The 22,563-nt window shown below is 33.7% G+C and overlaps 2 protein-coding genes across 2 annotated transcripts; one reads left to right on the top strand and one right to left on the bottom strand.

The window, feature by feature from the left end:
• The first annotated feature begins 1,647 nt into the window (after positions 1 to 1,647).
• Positions 1,648 to 3,568, top strand: LOC133337492 (uncharacterized protein F54F2.9). Its single transcript, XM_061545712.1, has 5 exons — positions 1,648 to 1,788; positions 1,843 to 2,262; positions 2,336 to 2,448; positions 2,516 to 2,723; positions 2,858 to 3,568. Exons 1-5 carry the CDS (start codon positions 1,648 to 1,650, stop codon positions 3,551 to 3,553), a joined length of 1,578 nt encoding a protein of 525 aa, XP_061401696.1. The 3' UTR covers positions 3,554 to 3,568.
• A 246-nt stretch (positions 3,569 to 3,814) lies between these two features.
• Positions 3,815 to 6,667, bottom strand: LOC133337491 (anaphase-promoting complex subunit 4). The gene is made up of 9 exons (XM_061545711.1): positions 6,556 to 6,667; positions 6,379 to 6,495; positions 6,146 to 6,294; positions 5,653 to 6,029; positions 5,412 to 5,588; positions 5,157 to 5,319; positions 4,836 to 5,088; positions 4,013 to 4,779; positions 3,815 to 3,946 (listed from the first exon to the last, which is right to left on the bottom strand). The coding sequence occupies exons 1-9, from the start codon at positions 6,665 to 6,667 to the stop codon at positions 3,815 to 3,817; spliced, it is 2,247 nt and encodes a 748-aa protein (XP_061401695.1).
• Between the last annotated feature and the right edge of the window lie 15,896 nt (positions 6,668 to 22,563).

Below are 22,563 nucleotides of genomic sequence, written 5' to 3'. Positions count from 1 at the left end.
GTACTACGACGAATACAACGCTGTTTGTATGAATTGTATTGTATGGCAATATCAAGAAAAACATTAGTTTTTTGAAATATGTATAGCAAATAATTGTTGTTTGAGGTGTTTCCTAGATTAGTAGACAAAATCTGATTCGCAAATTTTTTTTCGATAAATTTATTTAAGAAACAATTTTATTTGTATGGCTTTATGTGTTAAGTGATAGAGAAAACTATGTACGCTGTTCTAATTAAACAGCAAATCAAATGTTTGTGAATTCTATTTTGATATTGTATCATGAAACACATGGCATAAATATGGAATGTAGTCTCATTTGAGAAATTAATAATGTACAAGTTCCGATACAGGCGTATGGACTTGTAGGGGTTCTAAATCTACAGAGTAGCTTTAGAGCCGAAAGTATTTGTTGCACAAAGACGAACAACAATAAATATGAATATTAGACAACACAACAAGTATACAGGCGATACTTACGTGTTGCTAATTAGGAACTGGTGGTGGTTTGTAAAAATAAAACACTTATTTAAATATTTAGACGCTGGCGGTCTGAATTATGTTTTCTTTATTTAAACAACAATTCTTTATAGTGTTTGCGGCAAAGTATTCTAGCTTTCTGCTTCTTCTTTCTTATTTAGCGATTGGTATTCTCTGATGACGATAGGTAATAGTTGAGGTACCGATAAGTAGACTTATCGATAACATAATCGATGGAACCTCAACAAATAATAATAACCCTTTTAAATATGGAACTCATCTACCAATTTTAATATGAAAAATAAATTCCATAAAATTGGTATGTTTGTCGATTGGGATATTTTCAATAAATTAAATTCATTTAAATTTTGAATGCTGAATGTTGTCAAATGTAAAATTATGAAAAAATTGGAATCATATTTCTGCATGCGACTACCTTGTGTAATTATGCCATGGCATTGCGTATAAAAATATTAAGTTAATAATAGGTCTGTTCCCTTACTGCAAGAATCTACTAGATCTTATTATTTTCTTCGATATCATGAAGGAAAATTCGTTATAGTAAAAAGTTGTAGATTCTTGCAGTACGGGAACAGACCAAATTTCAACATTGACAATGCTTGTTTTATTATTATTTTTTTTTTTTTTTGAAATAGAATTCCAGTCATTGAAAATTTTGTTTTTCTATAAATGTAAATATTTTTCGGTAAAGTAAATAAGGTCCTTGCGTATTTGGTTAATGCGGACGTTCAACAAACCCTATAAAAGTGACAAGGTGGGTATTTCAGAACGCAACGCACTGAATTTAAAAATTAAAAACAATATAATTTTTATCTTTTATTGTTGTGTTATTTGTTATCGATAATACAACAACCACAAGGAGATAATAACATCACCGCTTGAAGTTGATGTGCACTGTACATCGGAGATAAACATATTTTAACTTTCTGCGTGCCCTGACGAGAAATGACAAAACGCGTAACGCGATCATTGTACGGAACCTTTTCGACTTTCAATATAAAAATTCGACTTACGCATCCCTGTTGCTTTTGAATGAACTGAAAGAACTAGTGCGTATTAAATATTGTTCCGATCGTTCATTTCACGGAGTCATTTCTTTGAACTGGTGGTTCCTGAACTATAATATTGACGTGGAAATCTGTGGACATTATGAAGTACCACGGAACAATTCTAATTCTTGGCCTGCTGTGCTTAACTGGAGTTCATGGCTGGGATACCGAGGAACTAGAAATTTTCGATTTAGTCGAAGAAATAAAAACAAACTTTTACGAGTTCATGGGAATCGGCCAAGTAAGCAAACTTTTTTATTTCCATAAGAATAATTAAACGTTTTATCCATTCCAGAATGCAACCAGTCAAGAGATCAAAAGAGCATTCCGTGGCCTTTCCATACAGCTCCATCCTGACAAAAACCCTTCTGAAGACGCGAATATTCAGTTTAGAAATTTGGTTTCCATATATGAAGTCTTAAAGGAGCCGACAAAGCGTGAAAAATATGATAAAGTTCTAAAAGAAGGGCTTCCTAACTGGAAGTCAGCGCTGTACTATTACCGCCGAATGCGTAAAATTGGTTTGTACGAGGGAGCAGGTATTCTATTCCTTATTATCACAGTCGGCCAATATCTGTTTGCATGGGCTGCTTATTTGGAAAAAAGATATACTGCCGAACAAGTGCTAGGATCAAAACTGAAGAAGTTACAGAAAAAGAACAAAAACATTGATATGGATACCATATTGAATGAGATACCGACACCTTCATTAAAAGTAAGTGTTAGGCGTTTTAAATTAACTTTGTTTTTTTTCTTCTTTTTTTAATTCTGCGTTATATTCTTTACAGAATACCTTACCGGTACAAATTCCTATGTTTTTGTGGAATTTGCCAATGACTATAAAGGAAACGTTTAATAAAGCAAATGAATTAAAGGAGATGGCTCTGGAAAAAAGAAGACAGTACGATTATTACATCATAGTATCTTCAGTTACATGTATACATTTATATACTTTTTTATTATAATAGGGAAATAGAAGAGGCCAAACGTTTGGAAGAGCAAGAGAGGGAAGCAGAAGAGCTCGTGCGCCTAAGAAAAGAACAGAAGGAAAACTTACGCAGGCGGAAACAAAATATGAAAGCTCCCGAAAAAACAGACGAGGAATTAAAGGGATTTTCCCAAATACAGGCAAGGGAATTGACAGACAATGATGCAGTGAAACCAGTCACTCAAAAGGTATATACATGTTTGGTTGATATTGCAATGGAAAAATTATGTTATTATTTATTGCAAATTTATAATTTGACTTCATTAAATTGGGACGTTCTTCTACCATTTTTATTAATTATTATCATTTATATTATTTCCAGACTACTCTAAGTGGTGGTTTTTGGACGGATGAAGATTTAACAGAACTTATACGTCTTGTAAAAAAATACCCCGCCGGCATGAGCAATCGTTGGGTTGTAATCAGCGAAGCAATGAATCGAACCGTGCAAGAAGTTACATTCATGGCTGCCAAAATGAAGGAAAACGGATATCGACTACCCGGCCAGACTGATAGCGTTGCTGAAACAATCGTTCAGGAGACGCAACAAATCGTTAAAAAAGAAAAAACCAAACAGGACAAAAGTATAATCATTCCAGAAACAAACTGGTCACAGGAACAGCAAAAAGCTTTAGAGGCAGCTATTGTTAAATATAGAAAAAGTGCTGGTAGTGATAGATGGCAGAAAATTGCCAATAGTGTACCTGGTAAAACAAAGGAAGAATGTTTAGTTCGATACAAGTACCTATGCGAGTTGGTGAAGTCACAGAAAAAATCAGAGGAGTCTGTAGCCAATGAAGTAAATACAGAACAAGTTCCACCTGAAGAAGCGATAGTAGAAAATAAGCCAAAGGAAGTTGCTAAGCCAGATAACATTTCTTCCCCTGTCACTGCCGAGGATTTAGCTGACGAGTTTTCAGGGAAAGGCAAAAAGAGGAATAAACGCAAAGAGCGAAGAAGGCGGGATTTATCCAGTGACGAAGATTCTGATGACGCTTACATATATGAACAAAACTAATTTATATATTTTTTTTTGTTTTACTTAAGTTTTAGTATAAGCAACGATTGCCACCATTCAGCTTGAAGTGCATTTGTATAGCATTTCAAAAAATTCCACTAGTTTTATTTTAATTGCTGTGACGGAAAATAGAACACTCAATTTTTTATAATACATAGACGTTCATAATGAAAACACATGGCATTGAAATTCGGTACAGCATTTGAAATGCTTATTATCGATGTTATTTTCATTAAAACAAGGTAAGTAGTAGGTATGTAATTATGAAACGGCTGACTCCTTACTAATGTCCAGCATTGAGTTTTGTGACATTTCTATTTCGTCGTCATCATCTTCAATTTCCATCTCAAATATAATCATTTTCTTTCGTTTATCCGATAGTAATGAAGCCACCTGAAAAGTAGGCAATATGAATAAGTAATTCACGGTCAAGCGTCTTCTAAAAGATTCCCAACAAACCTTTCTACATCCAGAAACGGATAGGTGCGAACATAGACTATCCATTCCCTTAAAACAGCTACTATCAATTATATCAAAAATACTGTGTACTGCTGAAAAGTCACTCACATTCAGATATTCTTGAGGCAATGTATGCAGGGAGCTATTAGTTTTGGCTTGATCGAGAGGAAATTGCACGAAATAACTTTGCGATTTTTCCTCGCCTTTGTTTACGAGCAGTAGGGAGATTACACCATCATTGTAAAACTGTAAATCAGCAAAAGACAAACTCTCCAAATCACTCGACAATTCCTTTGTAAAGGGACCAGGAAGGCTTTGCAAGCGGAACATTTGCATTTGTGTGAATTTGCTATCGAATCCCAAAATTAAACACTCTTGCCAGCCGATGGTAACTGCTACGAGATCAAGTTTTTTTGATTCGCACACAAAGTACGACATTTTAATAAATTCATAATTATCTTCTGGACTTTTGGTTAGCTGTCGGCACACAAAGGTTCCATCAAGCTCAAAACCCGCACTAATGCTCTCATTCGGTTTCTCAAATACCAAATCGATAGCAGCAAACAGTTTATCCCTCTGTTGTATCAGAGATAGGTTCTTTTCGTGCGGATAGAGTAACGTGGAATTACGTAGACATTCATGTTCATCCAGCAGTTTCTGCCACATGTGATGCATATCAGTCTTCAATACTTGTTGCAGGGGTTTATCCTCTAGGTACTGTCCCACCTTTTCTAAATTAAACTTTCTTTTAGTTACTGAACCGTCGCCTGAAAAGAGACTTTTTTGGCATATATTCGTTCGTTGTAATTCGAAAATACCTTACTGTTCTCAACAACACTATCCTCAAAACTATTTAAATATTCGGCCAAATATATTGTATCCTCCATAGACAATTGGGCCATGTCTTCGGTAACGTCCTGTTGGTGTAGACGTACTATAACCACGCAGAGCCATGAGAAGAACAGTTTCATGTCATTAACCGATTGATCAATCACTTGTTGAGTTTCCATAATTTTCATTAGAAATGCTCCGCACTGGCGAACAGCAGTCTCAGTAGATGTTTGTATTAACAAGGGCTGTTTTAAAGAGATTCGACTAATATATAATACTAAAATATGTTTTTTAGTAATTAGTAAAAACTTACTTCAAAGTAATGTAGCACCCTTGCTAAGCCTTTTATGGTATTTAAAAAATAAAACATATTTATTGTAGCCATTTGCAAAGGCTTAGAAACCAAGCTTTGTATTGTGGAATAGCTAAGTTCTACGGAGTTCTGAAGCTTTTTAACTCCCTTCTCCGTAAGATCTCTGGAAGTAAAGAAACTCTTTAGATTAATATACCATATAATTTCCTTCTTTTCACTAACATGTACAGTACATGTACTAATATATATACTTACTGTGTGAGAAATTCTTCGATTTCATTGGTAGCGTAACCAAATACTAGCAACTCCATAAAATCAGCGGACAGAAATCCCTCTATTTGTTTATTGGCATAATTTGTAAGCTTATTGTCCATTTCCAATAGGACAGTCTCCCACGCTTCCAACATGCATTGAAGTGTATTGTTAATATAGCTATAAGTTAAAAACGCATTCAATGTCGCTTCATAATAAAAATAGAGCTATAAGTTCGGCATACTTCTTTGTTTCCAGTATGTTAGCGCAGTACTGTGCTAACTTCATCATAGGTGACATATATTCGCTAAAGACTGGATTACGAAAATGCAATACGTTTAACTGGTTTCCATATCGCACCAAGGCATACATCGCATCGAAATCTCCACTAAGGCGAACATCATACACTTCCAATTCTTCGGCGAACAGTACATGTTTCGATAGATCTATACAACCGGCCTTTAGTGCCCCTAAAAGTAGCAGGTGAACTTTTCCACTTTTAAGAAGTACAACCAAGAAGCTAGGAGTTCCCTTAGCAAAAGATTTGTGTTCTTGTACTTTTGAAGAAACTCCCAAGCTATTAAGTTGTGGTAAGGACGGGAGAAAAAAATCGTGAGTGATCTAAAAATGAAATTTCAATTTGTTAGTATTTTTTATACATGCATATAATATTTATCTGTTCCCTTACTGCAAGAAACTATTCGTAGATTCTTACAGTACAGAAACAGGCCAAATACCTCTGTTTTATTTCGATACAATTGACGAAAGTCAGGTGTGTTGATGGGCTTGCTGAAATAAACATTTTTAATTTCATCATCGTAATTTAGATTTGAAATGCATTCTTCTCGTTCTACGTCTAGCAAAGAAACCTGGCCATTGCTGTATCCTTTGAATTCAAAGAAAAAACAAAAACAACATGACACTTTGAATGAGATTTAAAAGTTTTAAAAGCGCCAATTCACAAACATACCTACAGCAACTACTGTCTCATCATGCTGCCAGCTGAGCCCCTTTACTTTTATGTCCTCACCTGGGGACGGAAAGGTAACTATCTTTTGCCAGTTCAATCTCTGAATAACCACTTCTCCTGTTTAAATTAGGAAGAATATAGAGATACATCGGCGTATGTCATATCGTCACTTATTACCCTTTTCGGTGCCATATGCTATTAAATCCATTTTATTACTCCATTCCATTATGTCCACGGCACAGCTCATATGCCGGGCACCAATTTGTTTCATTGACATTGACTGCGCCATCTCAATTGCCTATAATCCAGGATCCCTGAAAACACTAGCCGCTATAAAATGATTATTCGTTACGATATTCACTGTAAAATGACCACCGACACACAAAAATCACCACTGTAAAATGTTATCCATGGGTAGGTATTCCATCATGGTACAATTATAAAAGGTAACAGCAAATCCCAGCTGATTTGATTCCAACGTAATACTAGTGTCAATATGAATTTGACAAATTATGTTTTTAAAAATCACCCAACAGGAATATTGGGAACGCATACAATTTGAAATTGTTCTTTATTAATGTGCTCCGTATTCAATTTACTCAATCTGCCTGCTGGGAAAGTTTGAGGAAGCAAATCTTTCTTGAAGGAATAACTCACTATTCCCAGCATTGTCATATGTGTTACCCATATATATGACAATGGCTCAATTAAAGGAAAGATGTGGAAGCGATAGAAATATAAATTTGATAGATTTTCATTCATGTTATTCAATTTTTATTTTGAGGATTCGAAAATATTCCATTTTCAAAATAAAAATAATAGATAGAAATATAAATTTGATAGATTTTCATTCATGTTATTCAATTTTTATTTTGAGGATTCGAAAATATTCCATTTTCAAAATAAAAATAATTTGATGATAATTTGTTTGTTTGTTTACATTTTTCTGTCAAATGAGTTGACACTAGTAGAACTTACAACAACAAATTTCCATGTGGTTGTTGTATAGTTTTTTGTACAACAACACTTGCTGTTACCTTTTATTATTATACCATGGTATTCCATTTAGCTCAAGGTAGGTATACAAGGGAGCCGCATCGGCGAATTTCTACAACAAACATCGGTTGTTGTATTTTGATATGTCAAACATATTTTGCCAAAACAAACAGATTGACAATATTTTTTACACAAATTCTTGTAGAAAATGTTAATAAAAGAATTGCCAAACAAGCTCTTCGAAATTCGGAGATTTTCATTTATAATTTTGTTTTTTTTTTATCTTTGTTGTATTAGTTCGGCTGTAGGCTTTTTAAAAGTAAAAATCGTTTTTAATTTTGATTTTTAATGTTTATTGTTTCCAATATTTCGATTGGATTCTCCAATCATCCTCAGGGAACTACAATTACATATATTTTAACAGAATTTTGAAACAACAATAACAATATGTAAATAAACTTACTTGAAGAAAGTTATGTTGTCTTTAAGTCAACGTTCTTACTTCAACTAAAGTCTACCAGATTTGTATTTGTTTACTGTGTGTCTATAGATTTGAGCGCAGTTGTCTGTGTCGGTTTTATAATTGAGTCGAGTGTCAAGTGGAGTGTTGATTATGTGAAACATCTCAAGAGTAAACCTTTTTTGATAATTACTTTCTTGAGTTAGAATTTTTATGTCATTAAAATCTGGGGTATGTCCTGTTTTTGTGCAGTGTGCTGCAAGGGCTGTTTTTTGCTCTATGGGTTTGTACAGAGCTTTTTGATCCGATTTATGTGCGGATATTCTTGTCTTTAATTTTGTCTTAGTAGTGCCAACATATACCTTTTGGCATACGTTGGACTTGTCTCCCTTATATTTAATGCGGTATACTACGTTGGATTTCTCCTCGTCTTGTATTTTACTTTTTAATTTGCTGAAAAGATTATTCAGCGTGTTTGTAGTTTTAAATGCCAGCTCAAATTTTGTGTTGTCGTAAATGTTAGAATGTTTTAATCTTTCTGAAAACCCACGTGTATATGTCATAGTTTTGTAAATTTTCTCGCTGTTGTCGCTTGTTTTCTTTGTCTTTCCTTTTCTTGCTCGTATCATGAGATTGTCAATAGTTTTGTCCGGAAAATCATTTTTCTTCAGGATCTTCTTAATTATATTAATGTTTTTGTTGTGATAGTCTGGATGGCTTATGTCTAAAACCCTATTTATGAAATTGGATGCAGTGTTGATTATTGTTCTTCTCGGATGTCTAGATGTGAAGTTAATCAGTCGTCTCGACGCTGTAGGTTTCTGGTACCAGTCTAGTTTGAGATGGGGTCCAGCAATTTCTCCATAACTATGTCAGCTATGACAGGGGAGGCTGGAGAGCCCATAGGCATACCTTTATTTTGTTTAAATATTTTGTCGTCATATATGAAATATCTTGTGTCCTTTATACATAGCGTCAGAATTTCCATGAACAATTCTTTTGTCATAGATGTATATGTTTTAATTGTATCCCACTTATCTTCTATGGTGTTGAGAGCAAAATTTACTGGTATGCTAGGGAAAAGTGATACAACGTCAAATGAAATTAAGATTTCGTCGGGGTTGATCTTTATGTGCTCAATTCTTGTTTTAAAATCTTTTGCGTCTTTTACGTTATATTGCGAATTCTTTGTCAGGTTCTTCAATATGTTGACCATATATTTACAAAGATCGATAGCTGGGGAGTTAATTGTGGAGCATATAGGTCTCAAAGGGGTACCATCCTTGTGAATTTTGGGTAACCCATAAAATCTTGGCGCAGTTGATGTCTTATTCGTCATTTTATATTTTTCGGTTTCATTAATTATCTTTAATTTAAATAATTTTTCCACTAGAGAATTGTTTTTGTTTTGTAATATGTTCGTCGGATCTCTCTTTAAGCGTCGGTATGTGCATATATCTCCCAAAATTGCTGCCATTTTCGTTTGATATTCATTTTTGTACATGGCTACTGTTTTCCCACCTTTGTCCGCACTGGTTATGATCAAGTCATCATTTGTTTTTTAATTTTTTGGTTCAACATTACAATAACATTTTTGACATTTATTTGCACCAACAGCTGGCCCGATGCGGCTACCTTATTAAATATACCTTGACTTAGCTCAGCTGACTATCCGATTGACTGTCAAAGCTTACAACGTTACCTAAAATCCGATGGGGCGTACAAAAATATTCAACTTCCCCACTATGGCAAAATGTTGTGTACGGCCGCATTACCCAACTACGTCGAATCCATATCTTCAAGCAAATAATACAAACCGCAAAACAAAATTGAAAATTTATTAAATTAATCCACAAATTTTTAGTTTCCATTCGAAATTTCATATTTCCTGAATGTTTGTGCTGGAACCGAAAATCATTAGGAGAAAGTTCATTGTCGTTAAAGGTGAGGTAAATATCGTCTGCACTCATGTTATTCACCATGGCATAACTATACAAGGTAGTCTCATTTGAGAAATTGATATGGCAACCCTTCTTAATATGGAATTCATATATCAATTTCAAATAAAATGAAAAATAAATTCCATAAAATGTTACGCATGGCGATTGGTAAATTTTCAACAAATTAAAAAATATATTTTTTCTAGAGCTTCACATTGTTCCCATGCCTCTCTTTCCCACACCTGCCGACCGAGGGGGCGACCTCCCTTTACGTAGGGATCGAACGTACACACCATGATCCATATCATGATGGAATTTGAGAGTGGAATAGAAAACCAGCTACAGAATCTACTTCAACAGCCAGTTTGTTATTAAGTTTTACTACTCATTTAAAAATACAATAATATAATTTTTTTTTGTTTTTGTTCAGAGTTTAAGTCAATACACATTTTACTAAAGCTTCATTTACAGGATTGAAGGTCTCTTCAAAATTTTTCTTCAAAATGCTTCAAACTCGTGTGAACAGCTAAATTTCTTCAAAATTTATTGAACAAAACTTTTGAAGATGTTATTGATGCCGTGTAAATAGGCATCAAAATCGCATCTGGCAATATTGATGACTAGAAATATTTTGACAGCATGTTCATTCTTTTGATCAATACATATCATATGTTTTTATTTACACATTTTTGTTGCGGCAAATGACAATGGAATTAAATCACTTACGAATTAAATTATAATTAATAAATTAATATGAGATGGTAAGAGAACGTCAGACTTATTGTCAGGCGTTCTCCGGGGCATATAGATTCCCTAATATTAGTATTGGCATTTTCTATTAATGGGGGACTAGTCTGGTGACATTCGTACAAAGTTTTTGTATAGTTCTGAATCATTCCGTTTTAATCGCTCCCTAAAAGAAACACACACCATCACCTTCCAAAAGGAAAGGCCGAACCCAATTTTGCTTTTGTTTTCTTCTTTTTTTCATTGTTATCAGCTACTTCTTCCTCCAATATTAAAAAATGCTGATGGCCGTGTCGTCGTCCATAGTTACTAATACTAAACTATTTCTCAAAAATAATCAAAACAGCTGTTCAAAGTCAATATTTTCAATATAAAAAATTACCAATAGTGTAAATTAGCTTCAAAACATTTTGACCAAACTTTGATCAAAATATTTTGAAATATATTGATCAAATTTTTGAAACGTGTAAACAGGACTTCAAAATACATTTTCAAAATTTTGATAAGACTTCAAAATGCCTTCAACCGTGTAAATGTAGCTTAAGAGGATCTCCCATAGAGTAATTCGTGCGGTGGAAGTCCACATATAACCAAAGACATAGAAACCTAAAGACTCGACAAAATGCATTTTGACAAAATAGTTTATAAAAAATATCCAGGGGGAATCAGGTATAACAGAGGAATGTTATTAAAGAGAACAATATAATATAATAAGAGAGAACAATATTAAACGTTGTTAATGCTATATCTTAAGCTTACTAAATAAAAAATATTTTTTGAGTGCAGATCTCTGATTTTATTTACATTTTATACACACATTATCGCGTATTTGGGTTTTTATTGTTAACATGCCTCTGTTATGCCTGATTCCCCCTGGATATTTTTTCATACACTATTTTGTCAAAATGCATTTTGTCGAGTCTTTACGGTTTCTATGTCTTTGATTTAACAGTTGATATTGTCTACTAGATCGGACAGGAACATTTATTCTAATAGAATAAATTAGAAAATCCGAAGGTATATTACCATTTCATATTCATAGTGCCATCATAGTATTCAACATAATACGTCTACTTTTCAATGTAGACAAATGAATTAAATTTAACCTGCTAGTATAAGATGACAACACAAAACTACTATTCCAATGTAAACCTCTCAGTACAAAAAGTACAAATTGTTTCTGCACGGATTCGATTTTATAATATATTAGGTTCGTTCCCGTACTTTTTGATAGTAAAGCTAGTAAAAGAGCGAACTATCAAAAATTACTCCCACATACAAAAAGTAAAGGAACGAAAAATAGTTAAAACATGAAGAAACGTCAAAATCAAAAATTTCATTTGTTAAGGACAAAAAAAAAAAGACTACAGAAACCTAATGCACACAAAAAACAAAAAGTTAAACGGCGTCCATTGCATGACTTTGATAATATTAATATTTATTGTTTATTTTTTTATTTGTATAATTTAGAGGAAAACATTATGGAATATATGGAAGTGGAGTTTCCGACGACTCCAAGCCCGGAAAGTCTTATATGGCTGGACGCTCCCATAATGTTAATGCTATTGAAATTGGTAGATATTTTGGGAACTACAGCAACATGATATGGAACAAGTGAAGTTTAGGGGCTCCATTCGGATCATTTTGAAATGATTACCGTAAGTAGCCCTCCTTGTGCGGATTACAGTGATATACATTTCATGTGGGAAAATGCATACTTCCCGAGATATTGGCCTTGAAATTTCGGAACATATTTTGTTTAAAACAAACCTTTTTTTCTATTGCCACCAAGGCAATAGAATTGAAAAAAAAAAAATTGAAAAACATGAATGAAAATTTTGATTTTGACGTTTCTTCATGTTTTAACTATTTTTCGTTCCTTTACTTTTTGCGCAAATCTTGTATGTGAGAGTAATTTTTGATAGTTCGCTCTTTTACTAGCTTTACTATTGTGTAATTATGCCATGTGGTGTACCCATGGTTTAATAATAGAAGGTAATAGCAAGCAGTGTTGCCAAAACTTTATTTGCACCAACAGCTGGCCCGATGCGGCTACCTTATTAAATATACCTTGACTTAGCTCAGCTGACTATCCGATTGACTGTCAAAGCTTACAACGTTACCTAAAATCCGATGGGGCGTACAAAAATATTCAACTTCCCCACTATGGCAAAATGTTGTGTACGGCCGCATTACCCAACTACGTCGAATCCATATCTTCAAGCAAATAATACAAACCGCAAAACAAAATTGAAAATTTATTAAATTAATCCACAAATTTTTAGTTTCCATTCGAAATTTCATATTTCCTGAATGTTTGTGCTGGAACCGAAAATCATTAGGAGAAAGTTCATTGTCGTTAAAGGTGAGGTAAATATCGTCTGCACTCATGTTATTCACCATGGCATAACTATACAAGGTAGTCTCATTTGAGAAATTGATATGGCAACCCTTCTTAATATGGAATTCATATATCAATTTCAAATAAAATGAAAAATAAATTCCATAAAATGTTACGCATGGCGATTGGTAAATTTTCAACAAATTAAAAAATATATTTTTTCTAGAGCTTCACATTGTTCCCATGCCTCTCTTTCCCACACCTGCCGACCGAGGGGGCGACCTCCCTTTACGTAGGGATCGAACGTACACACCATGATCCATATCATGATGGAATTTGAGAGTGGAATAGAAAACCAGCTACAGAATCTACTTCAACAGCCAGTTTGTTATTAAGTTTTACTACTCATTTAAAAATACAATAATATAATTTTTTTTTGTTTTTGTTCAGAGTTTAAGTCAATACACATTTTACTAAAGCTTCATTTACAGGATTGAAGGTCTCTTCAAAATTTTTCTTCAAAATGCTTCAAACTCGTGTGAACAGCTAAATTTCTTCAAAATTTATTGAACAAAACTTTTGAAGATGTTATTGATGCCGTGTAAATAGGCATCAAAATCGCATCTGGCAATATTGATGACTAGAAATATTTTGACAGCATGTTCATTCTTTTGATCAATACATATCATATGTTTTTATTTACACATTTTTGTTGCGGCAAATGACAATGGAATTAAATCACTTACGAATTAAATTATAATTAATAAATTAATATGAGATGGTAAGAGAACGTCAGACTTATTGTCAGGCGTTCTCCGGGGCATATAGATTCCCTAATATTAGTATTGGCATTTTCTATTAATGGGGGACTAGTCTGGTGACATTCGTACAAAGTTTTTGTATAGTTCTGAATCATTCCGTTTTAATCGCTCCCTAAAAGAAACACACACCATCACCTTCCAAAAGGAAAGGCCGAACCCAATTTTGCTTTTGTTTTCTTCTTTTTTTCATTGTTATCAGCTACTTCTTCCTCCAATATTAAAAAATGCTGATGGCCGTGTCGTCGTCCATAGTTACTAATACTAAACTATTTCTCAAAAATAATCAAAACAGCTGTTCAAAGTCAATATTTTCAATATAAAAAATTACCAATAGTGTAAATTAGCTTCAAAACATTTTGACCAAACTTTGATCAAAATATTTTGAAATATATTGATCAAATTTTTGAAACGTGTAAACAGGACTTCAAAATACATTTTCAAAATTTTGATAAGACTTCAAAATGCCTTCAACCTGTAGCGTGTAAATGTAGCTTAAGAGGATCTCCCATAGAGTAATTCGTGCGGTGGAAGTCCACATATAACCAAAGACATAGAAACCTAAAGACTCGACAAAATGCATTTTGACAAAATAGTTTATAAAAAATATCCAGGGGGAATCAGGTATAACAGAGGAATGTTATTAAAGAGAACAATATAATATAATAAGAGAGAACAATATTAAACGTTGTTAATGCTATATCTTAAGCTTACTAAATAAAAAATATTTTTTGAGTGCAGATCTCTGATTTTATTTACATTTTATACACACATTATCGCGTATTTGGGTTTTTATTGTTAACATGCCTCTGTTATGCCTGATTCCTCCTGGATATTTTTTCATACACTATTTTGTCAAAATGCATTTTGTCGAGTCTTTACGGTTTCTATGTCTTTGATATAACAGTTGATATTGTCTACTAGATCGGACAGGAACATTTATTCTAATAGAATAAATTAGAAAATCCGAAGGTATATTACCATTTCATATTCATAGTGCCATCATAGTATTCAACATAATACGTCTACTTTTCAATGTAGACAAATGAATTAAATTTAACCTGCTAGCATAAGATGACAACACAAAACTACTATTCCAATGTAAACCTCTCAGTACCGAAAGTACAAATTGTTTCTGCACGGATTCGATTTTATCATATATTAGGTTCGTTCCCGTACTTTTTGATAGTAAAGCTAGTAAAAGAGCGAACTATCAAAAATTACTCCCACATACAAAAAGTAAAGGAACGAAAAATAGTTAAAACATGAAGAAACGTCAAAATCAAAAATTTCATTTGTTAAGGACAAAAAAAAAGACTACAGAAACCTAATGCACACAAAAAACAAAAAGTTAAACGGCGTCCATTGCATGACTTTGATAATATTAATATTTATTGTTTATTTTTTTATTTGTATAATTTAGAGGAAAACATTATGGAATATATGGAAGTGGAGTTTCCGACGACTCCAAGCCCGGAAAGTCTTATATGGCTGGACGCTCCCATAATGTTAATGCTATTGAAATTGGTAGATATTTTGGGAACTACAGCAACATGATATGGAACAAGTGAAGTTTAGGGGCTCCATTCGGATCATTTTGAAATGATTACCGTAAGTAGCCCTCCTTGTGCGGATTACAGTGATATACATTTCATGTGGGAAAATGCATACTTCCCGAGATATTGGCCTTGAAATTTCGGAACATATTTTGTTTAAAACAAACCTTTTTTTCTATTGCCACCAAGGCAATAGAATTGAAAAAAAAAAATTGAAAAACATGAATGAAAATTTTGATTTTGACGTTTCTTCATGTTTTAACTATTTTTCGTTCTTTTACTTTTTGCGCAAATCTTGTATGTGAGAGTAATTTTTGATAGTTCGCTCTTTTACTAGCTTTACTATTGTGCAATTATGCCATGTGGTGTACCCATGGTTTAATAATAGAAGGTAATAGCAAGCAGTGTTGCCAAAACTTTGTTGAGGAAAAATGCTAGATTTTGTTGAAAAAAATGCTAGAAAGTGCTAAATAATTTAGAAAAGTGCCAGAAAAAAGTGCTAAAAATTTCTAGAACAAAATTGTTAATATTTAATAATGAAATATTAATCGGAAAGCCCGTTTATTCTTAACGGCTATTCGTTGTCGATTTAGCCATGTCCGTCGCATTGAGGTCGCAATATTGAACACACAGCTTTGGAATTTTGTACAACGTTGGTACTACTTCTATGAGATTTGATATTGGAAATGGAATATAATATCTCCACTAAAAATTATAAATAGGGGTATTTTGTGGGGTTTGATAGCATTTTTCGACCTAATTCGCTAGACTTCGGTACTTTGAATTCTTATTGGGTAGAAAATCTCTATATTAAAAATTATAAATATAGGTCAATTTTTTCCGGTAGCCCCCATATAAGGGTATCCCCAATTTCCAAATCTTTGGGTGGTTTTGACCGAATTGGCTGTAATTTAGTAATTTGAGTTCTTATTGGGTAGCTAATCTCTCCACAAAAAAATTATAAATATGGGTCAATTTATCGGGTAGCCCCCATATAACGGTACCCCCAATTTTCGATATTTTGAGGTTCTTGAGCGCGTTTTTTCAACCGAATTAGCTGAAATTTGGTATTTTGAAGTCGTATATGGTTACAAATCTCCCCACCAAAAAAAAAATTAATATTCACCATTGTTTAGGGGTAGTCCCCATATAACCGGCCCTGCCGAACTTAACGCTTTTTCACTTGTTTATATTAAAATAGTTATCAAATGTCGGTATATGTACACTGTTTGGTATGTTCCCTATATTTTAATTTATAGTACCTGTCAGTATATCTATGGTGGAGGGTATCCAAAGTTCGGCCCGGCCGAACTTAACGCATTTTCACTTGTTCAACCTAAATTGCTGTATATTTGTATATTGTGTTCTACCTGGTTATATAGTCTTCTTACTAGGACTTATCAATATTGGGCTTCTTTTGAGGGTAGCCCTCATCAATTGCATTGGTTTTAATTTGATTGTTTAATTTTTTTGAGTCAAACATGTCCTTATAAAAAATTATTAATATGGGTCCATATTTAGGGGTAGCCCCTACAGAGCGGTATCCTCCCCTTATTCGACATTTTGGGGACGTCGGACATTCAACCGAATTGACCAAACTTTTTCTATTTTTTGTTTTGATGGGGTTTGAAATCTTCCTACTAAATATAAATACTAATAATGTCCAAATTTGGTTAAGGTAAATAACTGTAATTTCACATTGCGTACAAATATGAAGACAATTATCAATTTTCGTCCCATTTGTGTACTTTTAAGGGTTTATAATCTCATTCCCAACAGCGACTTTAATATAAAAAAAATATGTTTGCCGGAATTTTTCTATTTCCTTATTCTGGCACAATCTTAATATAAATGGGTACGCTCGCCTTTTCGGTAATCTAAAGTGGTTATAACTTGGCATTCGGGATTCCCGCTGAATAAAAAACTTGATTTCAGAAAGTTCCAACATAATTCATGTTCATTATTTTTACATCGCTCTCATAAAATTTACAACTTAATTTGGTTTTCCATTTTCCCAAATAAACAATCTACCAACAGACAATATCATAGTCACCACATTAATTACCCGACAATTTTTTAAGAAAGGCACATGCTGGATAGCATTGGAAAATCAAATTCATTGCGTGAAACAAAATTCAATATGAAATCAAAAAACGGGATTTTTTGCGTTGAAACCAAAATTTTGTAAATAAATTCCTAAGAAATCAAAAAATGCTAAAAAAAGTGCTAGGTGCTAAAACAATTTTTTTGGTGCTAAACGAGTTCAAAAAGTGCTAAATCTAGCACTAAAAGTGCTAAATTGGCAACACTGATAGCAAGTGTTGTTGTACAATAAACGATACAACAACCACATGGAAATTTGTTGTTGTAAGTTATACTAGTGTCAACGTCATTTGACAGAAAAATTTAAACAAACAAAAAAAATTATCAAGAAATTATATTTATTTTGAAAATGAAATATTTTCGATTCCTCAAAATAAAATGGAAAAACATGAATGAAAATCTATTAAATTTATATTTCTATCGCTTCCACATCTCTTCTATAATTGAGCCATAACCACTTATATGTGTAATACATATGAAAATGCAGGGAATTGCGAGTTATTTCATCAAACTTTCCCAGCAGGCAGATTGAGTAAATTGAATACGGGAGCACATTTAATTATGAACAATTTTCAATTTTATGCTTTCCCAATTTTCCTGTTGGGTGATTTTTAAAAACATAATCTGTCAAATTCATCAGTGATCAGTGGCAAGAATTACAAAATGTTTATTATGTTGAAGTTTCCAGCCTTTATAATCTATAAATATAATTTATAATTAAATTATTATGATTTTATTTAAAAATAAAAATTAAGATTTTATTTAAAGAAAGTACACATTTCACATGTATAACATTTTATGGAATTTATTTTTTACATAATTTGAAATTGATAGATGAGTTCCAAATTTAAAAGGGTTGCCATTTTTAATTTCTCAAATAATTGCCCCAGGTAGGAGCAAAAAGTACGAAAATTAAAGATTACTTCAAATGATAATAAATAAATGTAACGAAAAGAACGGTTGTTACAAAATTAAAAATATCGTAAATCTAATTACACTCAATTTACCAATGATAGAAAAACTTTCATGATGAAAACTTAAAGCACATTAACATACAGTAGAAAATTCAAGATTTAAGGCTGTTGCGTCATTTACCATGCAAAAAATATATTTAAAACAACGTACGAAACACCATACTATGCTACACAATCCTGTTTTTGTGCCAAAAAGTACTAAAAGTTTCAACTGTTTTCATTAAAAGAGTCGTTCGGTGCACATAGATTAACTCATGGTACAATTATTCAAGGTAGGCCATAGCAACCATGGTATAATAATTACAAGGTAGGGCACAGCTACCAACTGATTACAATTTTTTCTCAAGGTGGCTTGTTTCATCAAATCAAAATACATATATTGTGTATGTGTGTGTATTGTTTTGAATACAATGTCAATAAATTCAAAATAAATTGAAATATATTCAATTTTAATTGAAATGAAAATAAAGTTTTTAACACGTTCGTCTGGAAGAAATTACTTTGTTATGGATGAAACAAACATTTTATGGTATTCCCTACTGGATTTTGGGAAGAAATCATAACCTTTCATTCATTTTTCGCGTTTTTAGTTTTGTGTAGAAAAAATGTCAAGTAAACACAAACACTTGTTGCGTATATTTATTTTATTTTTGGCAGAAGAGGCCACACGTGCATAGTTGCTTTTTTGTTATTCACCTCAAGCTGCCCTACCATGTAATTATTGTACCATGATAGCAATTTATAAATTACAATTTTTTCATACTGTGGCTTGTTATGCCAAAGCCATAAACAAAATGTGTGACTGTGTGTGTAATGTTTTGAAAAATATAACAAAATATATTCGAAAATCGATTTGTTTGAAGATGAATTTTACAACATTTGTAAAAAGAAATGTTTGATTTGTGAATGAATCAACATGTAAATCATATCCCCACATCGATTTTGAAATGAAAACCTGACATTCCATTAATTATTCGCGATTTTGGTAAAATGTTAAAAAAACGTTTTTTGCATTTGTTTTCATTTATTCTGACATAATTGCACATAAGGTAGAGGTCTATATATATATAAATATCAAATTCCAATAATAAATTGATTTAAAATCTAATTGTTTATTAAAAAAATCGAGGTAATATTTTTCTTTTTGTAAATAAGTGTGGGTGTGTATATATAGCATTTCCAGATTAAATGAAACCTTTTACAAATTAAATGAAACCTTTTCCAAATTAAATGAAACCTTTTCCAAATTAAATGAAACCTATTCCAATTGAAATGAAACCTTTTACAAATAGAATTAAATGAAACCTTTATTCTTATCTAAGGAAATATAATATTTGCAGTAAATTTAAACCAATATTAGAATTTAAATAATAACAATTTCGGTAGGTTCTGGAGATTTCCACTTGCATTTCCACAGTGAACTCTCTACAATGTGAAGTAATTACAAACAAAATTTTGGAACATTGAAGGAAAATAAGCGTGGAGGAAATAGAACTAAGTTGTTGACACCACAAGTTTTAAGTCTGATCGAATTCTATGTAGAAAGTCAACCTGGAATTACCCTCAAATCCATTAAAACTAAACTGTTGAGAGAAAATGATATAAATATTTCCACAAGCTGTATAGATACATACGGAAATTAAAAATTACGTTGAAGATGGCCTATATTGAAATAGAACGAATGAATGACTCCAGAACATTAGATACCCCAACAAGGAGAAAAATTACTATTTATTGATGAGTGTGGATTTAATCTTCACATACGAAGAACCCAAGCCAGTTCAAGACAAGGAACAAGAGCACACATTGTGTTGCCTACGGTCAGAGGTCGTAATGTCACTATAATTGCAGCAATAAACAAAGCGGGAGTTGTACATCACACAATCGTTTCTAAATCCAGTGTCAATGCAGACAGATTTAAATTATTGTTACGAATATAACTTTAGATTTAAGTTAATTTAGATGAATTCCGTTAATTTAAGAATTTGAATTGTAACGTAAATTTCTACTACGCAGTTTATTCCAATAACTTCACAACAACAACTACTGTATAGATTTTTCTACATTCTTCCATTTCCTCTTTCATTTTCTATTTTGTTATTGACGTACAATTCTTGTTAAACGTCATCATTGATGATCGCTTAATTCCTCTTACTTTGTTACTCCCTCGCTTGTATATGTGTTGTTATTGTTCACTCAATGTAAGTTTGTATGTGTGTGTTGCATTGGTAGATTGTTCGTAATCTAGGTGTTACCAGATCGTCTAGAAACTTCTGTAGCGACAGGCAGGGCTCATATAAATAGGGGAAATGGAAAGGCAGCTAGTCAGTTGTGAATCAGATCGCGAATTGAAACCGTCAAGTAAAGTAAAGTGCAAAGTAAAGTTGTGTCAATAAAATCATTGTAATATTCGTAATCAGAAAGAACCCGCGTTTTATTTAGTACGAACTGTATTGGGAAATAAAAACAACGCCTACACGGGATTAAGTAAAATCCTACGATGAAGTTTAAGGATCTACGAGTGGAAGACTTGAAGAAGGAGCTCAATAAATTGGAATTGCCCTCTACTGGCAACAAGGCTGAACTACAAAAACGTCTGTTGGATGAGTTCGAGCGCCGTGGTATGAACATCGATACATATGAGTTTGACAGTAAGGATGAAGTGGATTTATCGGAAATGGGCGAATCCAACGGTGGGGAAGTCTCGTCAGTAGCTGCCAGGGGTGACGATTTCAGGGAAATGCTGGCTAAAATGTTTGAGGAAAATTCCAGAAGGAGCGAAGAGAGCACGAGACGAATGTTCGAAGAGAATTCCAGAAAGTTAGAAGAAAACTCGAGACGAATGTTCGAAGAAATTCGAGAATAATGAACGAGAAACTCGAGTACATTACAGAAGTTATTGGAAGGAGAGTGGAAACCGTGGAGGTCCAAATAAATGAGTTGGATAAGAAAGTGCAGTCGGTTGACGAGAAATTTCTGGCCCACGACCACAGGGTTACGAATCTGGAGAAGAAAATTTCGAAACAAGACTTTGCAGCTGAGGTGGAACGTTTGGTGCTAATGACGTATCCAGGAGAGAATCACCCATTGGTGGACCGTATGAAAATCGAAACCTTTGTGAATGGCATACGTGACCCTGAGATTAAGTGTGCAACATATGCGTCACCAAAAGCGTCATTTGCCGAAACTGTGTCGTTTGCCCTTTCCCAAGAGACGGCAAGCATAATTGTTAAGCCCCAGACCCACAAGATTCGCCAACTGGAGACCGAAGGTTGCGAACCCAAATCTCTCGTTAACTCGATCGAAGACGCCATGAGGCGGGTAATAGAAGAAACAAAGTTAGTTGGGATGACTAAGCCCAGGGTTAGGTGCTACAACTGCGATAAAGCAGGTCATATTGCGCGCGAATGCAGAGCTAAGCGCAAACGATCCAGGTCATCGTCACCACCTCCAACGAAAGATGGTAGAAGAATGGCTCAACAGTCCACCAATGAGTCACCGTTAAACTAAATCGAGCCAGTCCAGCGGGGCATGAACTGGCTCCCATCGACGATGGCCCCACAATCTCCATAGCAATAGTACAACAGAAAAGTCACAACCTAACGACAACTGGGTACATCAATGGTGATAAGCGAGTTCTGACGTTAGATACTGGCGCATCAAAGTCCATCATAAGGTCATATCTGGTAAAGGGAAAAATAACGCAACTTAATGGAGTCAGACTGCGCACAGCAACAGGGGAGCCCGCGGCAGTACACGGCAAGATTACCCTGAGACTAACTATTGCCAATAAATCGGAGAATTACGAGTTTATAGTTGCCGATATCGTAGACGAAGTGATAATATCCGCAGATTTTATGATTGCCTTTGGTATCAATCTGGATATGAAAGAGCGTGTGATGACCTGGTCCAACGACGAAATTCCGTTAAACGTGGGCTACGATGAAAGTACACCCATTAGACGTCTGACTACGGACCATCCAGAGATAATACCGCCCTGTGCCGAAGCAATAATATGGGTACCAATGAATGGAGATTGTGGAGCCGAGAAGTTGTGGGTAGTGGAACCAGCAGAAAACCTAAACAGTAACATCCTAATAGCGAATGCCCTGGTGAAAAGCAACAAGGACGGATTGATTCCTGTTAGAGTTTTGAACCTGTCAAACAAGCAAGAGCAAATTTGCCAATTTTTCGATGTTGGACAATGCACACCAGCTGAAGCTGTGATTAATTTGGAAACTAGCACCGAC

The sequence above is a fragment of the Musca vetustissima genome, unplaced genomic scaffold (genome assembly GCF_032173495.1).
Source record: "Musca vetustissima isolate MV318-11 ecotype Yass unplaced genomic scaffold, APGP_CSIRO_Mvet_v1 utg32687, whole genome shotgun sequence".
NCBI lineage: Eukaryota > Metazoa > Arthropoda > Insecta > Diptera > Muscidae > Musca > Musca vetustissima.
The sequence above is the reverse complement of the archived record's forward strand: the minus strand, read 5'-3'. Positions and strand labels throughout refer to the sequence as shown.

What these genes read in the sequence shown, in the direction of transcription:
- LOC133337492 (XM_061545712.1), top strand. Translation starts at nt 1,648, where the DNA reads ATGAAGTACCACGGAACAATTCTAATTCTTGGCCTGCTGTGCTTAACT. An exon ending in TACCGACACCTTCATTAAAA is followed by an intron (nt 2,263 to 2,335) that starts GTAAGTGTTAGG and finishes TATTCTTTACAG; the next exon opens with AATACCTTACCGGTACAAAT. An exon ending in TGAAACCAGTCACTCAAAAG is followed by an intron (nt 2,724 to 2,857) that starts GTATATACATGT and finishes TATTATTTCCAG; the next exon opens with ACTACTCTAAGTGGTGGTTT.
- LOC133337491 (XM_061545711.1), bottom strand. Translation starts at nt 6,667, where the DNA reads ATGGCGCAGTCAATGTCAATGAAACAAATTGGTGCCCGGCATATGAGC. An exon ending in TGAGACAGTAGTTGCTGTAG is followed by an intron (nt 6,295 to 6,378) that starts GTATGTTTGTGA and finishes TTGAATTCAAAG; the next exon opens with GATACAGCAATGGCCAGGTT. An exon ending in GGATAGTGTTGTTGAGAACA is followed by an intron (nt 4,780 to 4,835) that starts GTAAGGTATTTT and finishes GTCTCTTTTCAG; the next exon opens with GCGACGGTTCAGTAACTAAA.